At 35.9% G+C, this 7,418-nt stretch overlaps 1 protein-coding gene across 3 annotated transcripts; it reads left to right on the top strand.

Annotated features, from left to right (window-relative positions):
• The first annotated feature begins 2,123 nt into the window (after positions 1 to 2,123).
• LOC11409922 (serine/arginine-rich splicing factor SC35) lies at positions 2,124 to 6,364 on the top strand. Of its 3 annotated transcripts, none has more exons than XR_003012391.2 (9): positions 2,124 to 2,312; positions 2,395 to 2,473; positions 2,561 to 2,640; positions 3,008 to 3,074; positions 3,562 to 3,633; positions 4,317 to 4,529; positions 4,620 to 4,830; positions 4,939 to 5,070; positions 5,321 to 6,364. XR_003012391.2 is itself a non-coding variant. In XM_003615598.3 (8 exons), exons 1-8 carry the CDS (start codon positions 2,237 to 2,239, stop codon positions 4,942 to 4,944), a joined length of 804 nt encoding a protein of 267 aa, XP_003615646.1. In that variant the 5' UTR covers positions 2,124 to 2,236; the 3' UTR covers positions 4,945 to 6,364. The 3 variants fall into 3 exon arrangements, 1 of the variants encoding a protein (XP_003615646.1); XR_005646314.1 differs by having other exon boundaries at positions 4,939 to 5,819; positions 5,913 to 6,364; XM_003615598.3 differs by having other exon boundaries at positions 4,939 to 6,364.
• Positions 6,365 to 7,418: the final 1,054 nt, after the last annotated feature.

The following is a 7,418-nucleotide window of genomic DNA, read 5'->3' as shown; positions in this document are numbered from 1 at the left end:
TTTTTTTTTTTTTGAAATTCAAACATCTTCATTAGATAATAGAAGAGTTACAATCAGTACTAGTTGCAGTAACAGGAAAGGCATATCCATTCCAGGACTTACAACCATATTGCATAGCATAGCCAACAAGCCTATGTGCTAAAGCATTTAAATCTCTAGAAATATAAACAATGGACACACTGTTAAATTCATCCATAAGTGCCTTACAATCTAGAATTATCAAAGCAATACAAGCATGTGAATTTGACCCTCTAAAACACTCAACAACAGCAAGTGCATCAGATTGGATAATGATGTCCTGAAGGCCTCTTTCCTTGGCTAACCCGAGACACCAACGAATGGCTAAGGTTTCTGCCATAACAGGATCTGTTGACAGCTCCTCTTTCTTGCAAGCTGAGAAAAATATATCATCTGGATCAGCCTTAAACACGCAGCCATAAGTGGTAAATCCCTCTGGAAAACAACCTGCATCAACCTGGATAATATGAGCATTATGAAGTCTAGGAGCAGCTGCAATGTATTGCTGTCCCTGATGCTTCTTGACAGGCACAGTTTGATTAAACTCAACAACAAAATCAGTTGCAGCATTAGCAACATCAGGGGGAAATGTATTTATCAGTTTGAACACCATTTGGTTCCTGTAAAACAAGTATATTTGTTCCTAGAGGTGCACTAAAGTTTAGTGTGTGTTTTTTAAAACAAAAAAAAAAACAAAATATATAAAAAGATTTAATCTAAGCACAAAGTATGACAAGATTATCTAAAAAGAAACCATTATATTGCTAAAGCAGAAACTTTACTTTGGTTTAACACCAAAACAACCAACATTGAGAAAACTGTAAAAATATGTCTCCTACTTACCACAAAGTCTGGACAATTAAAAGCCACCCCACCTGCATAATTATGCAGGTTGCTTCCAACTCAGCAGCTTCAACTCGACCAAATAGGCGAACTGATTCCACAACATCATATGAAATTACAACAGACGACACCACATTTTCATACCCACAACAGTTTTTGAGAAACAGACAGTGCCAAAACCAATCCGACTGCACTGAGAAACTTCTGTACCAGACCATGCCTCATATTGCTATTAGACCAAGCTCTACGTTTAAAAAATCAATCAATTCCAGACCCTTTCATACTGACACCCCCTATAAAATCTCTCACTTTGAGTTTGTAAAACAAGCAATCACAATTTTTTTCCTTCTGAGTTTCAGTTTTATCCCCTTACTCTTTAATAATGCAGCCCTCATCAAAACTTGTGATCCTTTGAGTTTAAATTGTATCTTAGCATACACCACCAAGCTAGTAGATTACCACTGTTAAAGCTACAATTCAATTGAAGCTAAATTAATATATGTGTAGTTTGATTTGAGGCATGTCAGACACTGAATATGAATATCGTTCTCAGTCATAGTTTGAACATTGATTCGCGAAGTTGTGAGAGTCGAACTCCGTCTCTTAGACTCAACTCCATTGATGCAAGAACTTTTAAAAAAAAAATTCAGTTTCATTAATAAGGGTGCCCTTAATATGGACCTCTTTTATTAGGGTCCATTCATGGACCTCTTTTAATATACGTAGAAAACAATATTTAACATAGTGATTGTTAAATCTTAAATTGCAAAGCAAAATTGAATTCTAAAACAAATATAAATTACTTTTTTGTTTTGCATATTTGGGTTGCTCACAACATTTGTTAGTTCTTTCTCACAGATTTGTAGTGATATTTTTCTAATTTTCATTTGTGTGTATGCGTAATCAAAATCAAAATTTCTTAAAAACTATTGTTCATAATTTATACACATCAGCACAATATAAAAACAAACCGTTTGTTTGAACGCTCGTATGTGTGTATAATTGAAATTCCTTCCATTTTTTTTCCTTTCATCTCCTTTTTTTAACCAATCAAAACCTATCAGAACAAAAAACATTCATTATTAATCTTTGAAAAAAAAATTAGAGGGATAAAAACCAAAAAAATTAAAATATTTTTAAGGATAAAAAACATATTCAATTCAAGGCCTTTTTTTTTTTATAAAAAAGATTTTTGTATTATTACAATAAACAAGATTTTTTTGACGAAAAAAAAAAGAAGAAGAAGAAGGAAATAGATAATTCACGAACGTTCTATGCTTTCAGCGATCCACACCAAAAACCCTTATTAACTTGTCACCTTTCTCTTCTTCTTCTCTCTCCGCGATTTTCATTTTCAATTGTGAATCAAACAACCATGTCGCACTTCGGAAGACAAGGTCCTCCAGACATCGCTGACACCTACTCTCTCCTCGTTCTCAACATCACTTTCCGTAATATCTCTCTCTCTCTCTCTCTCTCTCTAATTTCAATTCAATTGTTTCTCTCAACACCATACATTGTTGTTTCCTTCAGGTACAACCGCTGATGATCTATTTCCTCTGTTCGACAAATACGGAAAAGTTGTTGACATTTTCATCCCCAGAGATCGAAGGTACTTTTCAATTTTGTTTCAATTTCCCTTTTTATTCATCAATTAATCTATTTCTTTCATTTGCTGAATTTTTCTATTGTTTTTAAGGACCGGTGAATCGAGGGGATTCGCTTTTGTACGTTATAAGTATGCTGATGAAGCTTCAAAGGCCGTTGATAGGCTTGATGGTATGTTTCTTCATTTTGTTATCAATGCTTCCTCTTAGGCCCTGTTTGGATATACAGATTATTAGCTGCTTATGAAATAGCACTTATCATGATAAGCGATTATGCATAAACTATTTTTTTGTCACAAAAGATGACATAAAGTTATATTATTTTGGTTCAAGCTATAAGCTGTTTTTCGTAAGCTATCTTGGAGAAGTTATGAATATAAGCTGAAAACAGCTTATTAACGTATCATAAGCTTTTTCATAAGTTCTCCCAGAGAGTCTTGTAAATTTTATGTCAGTAGATTAGCTTGAATAAGGCAATCCGAATAGGTCCTTCATTTCAATTTTTATTGTATATGGAATTTGAAATAATTATTTTTCAGGAAGAATGGTTGATGGTCGTGAAATAACTGTCCAGTTTGCAAAGTATGGCCCTAATGCTGAGAGAATGTAAGTTCTATCGTTTATTTTTTAGTTTTGTTATAATGGTTGTGTCATGTCAAATTTGAAGAATTTAGCTTGATTTTTTATATGCTGTTGTTTATATATCTAGGGAAAACTGAGTAACCTTGACCTTGTTGAGTAGATTATGGCCCTGTTTGGATAAACAACTTAATTTGCAACTTATAGCATACAATAAAGTAAATTGTTTTCGTATAATCAATCTATAAGCTGTTTTTATTAGCTACCCTGGAGAGCTTATGGAAATAAGCTGTTTTCCCAAGTTCTCCAAAATAATGTCACAAATGCTCATGGCTGTCAATAAGCTCAAATAAGTCAATCTAGACAGACCCTATGTTTGAACACAATAGCTTTTCATATTGTAGTTCAATTGCATGCTCATAGTGGATGTTAGCTGGTTATTATTTTCCTCATGGCTTGTTCTTTTTATTCTCGTGCACTTGTACGTATCTAAGTTAGTTTCTTCAATTTACAGTCACAAAGGAAGGATTATTGAAACATCCCCGAGATCAAAGAGCTCAAGGAGCCGCAGTCCCAGCAGGAGAAGGTGCGTACCACTTCTTAATGTCCTTGCTGTTTCCAGAGTGTTATGGTAGTAGAAGTTTTAGTGTCTTCTATTGTGTCTGGAGAGCTTTGAAATTACCATTTTGGCATTGGTTTTTGTTTTTATACTACAAGCAGGATGATATCTGTAGGCTTTTGACTGCCCGTGATAAGTTAAATGTGATATTTCTAATTACATGCAATTTCTTAGCCTTTGTTTTTATACTTGGAGTGACCATTTAATTTAATAGCTAAAATACAGTTGTTTACAGTTTATTTGATGTTCAATCAAGATGTATTTTGCATTTTAATTTTGCACCTTAAGGAGGGAATGATGTGACCTTTTCAGTTTAAGCGTGTTAACTTGTCTAAATGGGAAATTCCTTGCAGCATAGATTAAGGTGGCTGTCGCCATACTTAGAGCAGAGACCCAATGCTGTACTTTTATTTGTCTTTGTAATTGTCCTTGGACAGACTTTGTGAATGCCTTATTTCTTATCTGCTATTGTAATTGACGGTAGTTAGCATTCAAAATATCCACTGGTTGATGTGCTTAAGAGATCCTATGTGTTCATTTTGAAGTTTTCTTATGGTTATTAAAGTGTATTTCTCGTACGCGGTGGTGTTTCCACGTTCTTGATTGAATTTGACAGAATATTTTATCGACTAATGTCCAACTGTTTGTAGGCATCACGATGATTACAGAGACAAGGGTTACAGGAGGAGAAGTCGCAGTAGAAGTTATGATAGGTATGAACGTGACAGGTACCGTGGTGGGAGAGACAGGGACTACCGTCGCCGAAGCCGAAGCCGTAGTGCCAGTCCTGATTACAAGCGCCGTGGAAGAGGGCGCTATGATGATGAGCGTCGTAGTAGAAGCAGAAGCAGATCAGTAGACAGGTCTTCATTCATTGATACTTGGCCTTTTCAGTTTTGATTTTCTACCATCATAATTATTCTTATTGGAGCCTTGTTTGTTATTCTCCACAGCCGCTCCCCTGCAAGACGCAGTCCTAGTCCAAAAAGGAGCCCTTCTCCTAAGAAGAGTATTTCTCCTAAGAAAAGTCCTAGTCCTAGTCCACGTCGTGAGAGTCCTGATACTCGTAGCCGTGATGGAAGGTCTCCTACTTCTCGCAGTGTCTCACCACGAGGCCGTCCTGAAGCCTCCCAAAGCCCTTCTCCTCGAAATTCAGACGGTGATGTATGTAATGTTATTCTTGGTTTTAAAAATTAAAGAAAAAGTCAATTTTGATATCAAAAAGTATTTTTTAACTTTTGTTGACTATTCAATTCTATTTACATTTTTCAGGAATGAGCTGTTTTTCATGAAGTATTCCAGAGATACTACTGTACCTGTTGCTGTTGGTAATATTGGATGATTTTGTCAATGTGAATGGTCTTATCAAAGTCATTGAAGGTTTTTTGATCTAAGTGCAGTTTGGTAGGACCAGACTTCCTTGGGTTTGAATATTAAATATATTTTGACCTATATCATGTCTACTTTAGAGTTGGTAACTTTTGCACCTTGTAGTTGCTAGGTTAATATTTTAGTATGAGGGATTTTGCATTTATTCTATGGTGTTTGCATTTATCCCTCTTTTTCTGCATTTCCATTTCTGTTGTTATAAGCAGGGTGATTGTGATCTAGTTAAAGCTCAGTTAATTTATAATTAACTTATTGGGTTTTATAGTTATGATCGGGAAAAGTGATGGGGGCCTGATAGGCGAATGTTGACATTGTTGCTGTTGATGCTGTGTCTGTGTCATTGATGATTGTTCGTGAGTTTGGTGACGGTTGCAAGAGTGCTGATATTAGGACTGATTGTTTTATCACTTTGCTGGTTAGGAAGACACTTAGTTGACTTGATTTTTTTCACGAATGATCTGATTTTCGGTAAGCTTTTTTGTTCACTTCCTATTTTATTAAATACCACGCGTTCTGGGTATTCTGTTTTTTGATCTGGTAACGTGTGATTGGTCTTCATCGAATAAATTGTCTTGAGGCGAATTCTTGATGCCGTGATGGACACAAGTTGAACGTATTTTGTCATGTGGCCGATGCCTCATAGGAGTAGGAGTCGGACCTGTCATTTGTTGATTCAGACGTAGACACTAAACTTAAACTGCGGTACTAAGTACAAACCCTAGTTTGTTGGTGTGCTGTTTCAAATCACAGTGAAGGGGTCAATGGTAAAATAATAAAGTATATTTTATAGGGTATTTTACTGGATACTTGTTTAACATTGACCTTTTCAAGTTTATAATATCTGCTACTTGATGTAGTGAGATGGTTGTTGTAGCACTGATCCATGACTGTAGCTGTGAGGTGGTTGCTGATCCATCTTTAATATGAATGTGTTCGTGAGTAATTTGAAGAGTTAACAAATTAGTGTAGCGGACCGTTGCTGCCCTGATTGCCGGGGTCGGGTTTGCAATATTCTTAGCTGTTGGTAGTTGATACTGATGATGGTTGTCTAGCTGTGCCGCTGGTTTCTGTTGATTCCAAAGCTGCCTGCCAGAATTCTTTTCACTACTAAGGTCGTGGTTGGTTTTTGTAGTTTCGTCTTTGATCATCCGTGCATTCATTTGTATGGCATAGTATTTGTATTTTTGTATTGCTCGTCACTTGTTACCTAACATTGTGTTCCTTATTACGGTATTGTGGTGTTGTTATTGTAATGCAACTGAAATAAACAAGCAAAGTTTTAGAGATATTGAAGGTTTTGTTAGGCTTATGAATTGGTTGTTTGAGAGGGGCTCTTGTCATCTGTCTAAAATAGGATTAATTGTTTATAACTAATAATAACCACAGGCTAATCAAACCAGAGTGTTTAGCCGGGGTTTGCCATTATGCTATCTTTTAGTGCCAAGTGGACTAGATTTTAGTTTCCCATTTATAATCTTGTGCCATTAATATTGGAGGAACTGGAGCTGCTCTAGACTTCATCGATATTGGGCGCCATTATTTATCTTAGCATTTGATTCAAGGATCAGGATGATCAGTGATGGATTTGCAGTAAATAGGTTAATATATTAGATGGATGAGCTGAGTTGTGTTAGGGTATGTAATGATAGCCATGGGTCCTTGTTGAGTTGGATATTACTCTCGAAGACAATCAAGTCCATGCAATAGGTCGAATCCGTGTTATAAAACTTATAATATGAATCGACCTGATCAAGGTCAATGGTTAGAAAGTATTTTTTTTTTTTTTTGTCAGGTAGCCTAATGGCTAGAATTTACCTTATAAGGGGAATAAGTGGGGTGTCCGGGGTTCGAATCTCGGCCCTTGCATATAATAATGCATTGTCCTACCAACTGAGCTATGCTCACGAGACCAATGGTTGGACAAGTTACTACAACTAGATGAATAATAGTTAACTGCCATGACGGTTAATAACTAACTAGGTTTTTCCTCAACTACTCATGACAATCAATAATAGCAAGTGATAAGATGAACAAGGTAGAACCCAATACCACAATACCATGGTGAAGATAGAGAACTGATCTGTGATTGCTTGAATCCATAATTTGGAATGACCGTGGAAAACCTAAGCACCACTATCTCAAAGCTTGCTTAAGATTAAAATAATTTGTTTTAAGTAAACGAAGTACGAACCATGTCCTCCAGCCCCCAGCCCGAAGGTTTACTTCATAAAACAGATCAATCATTCATTAATGTTTAGTGGAGAACTTAAACAATATCTACATTATAATGTATAAGTGAATTAGGATAGCTGAAGTTTTGGCTATGCGAAGTGCAAAATTGAAGCCATTGCCTACTAGTTTGT

Source organism: Medicago truncatula, chromosome 5, assembly GCF_003473485.1.
Source record: "Medicago truncatula cultivar Jemalong A17 chromosome 5, MtrunA17r5.0-ANR, whole genome shotgun sequence".
NCBI lineage: Eukaryota > Viridiplantae > Streptophyta > Magnoliopsida > Fabales > Fabaceae > Medicago > Medicago truncatula.
The sequence above is the reverse complement of the archived record's forward strand: the minus strand, read 5'-3'. Positions and strand labels throughout refer to the sequence as shown.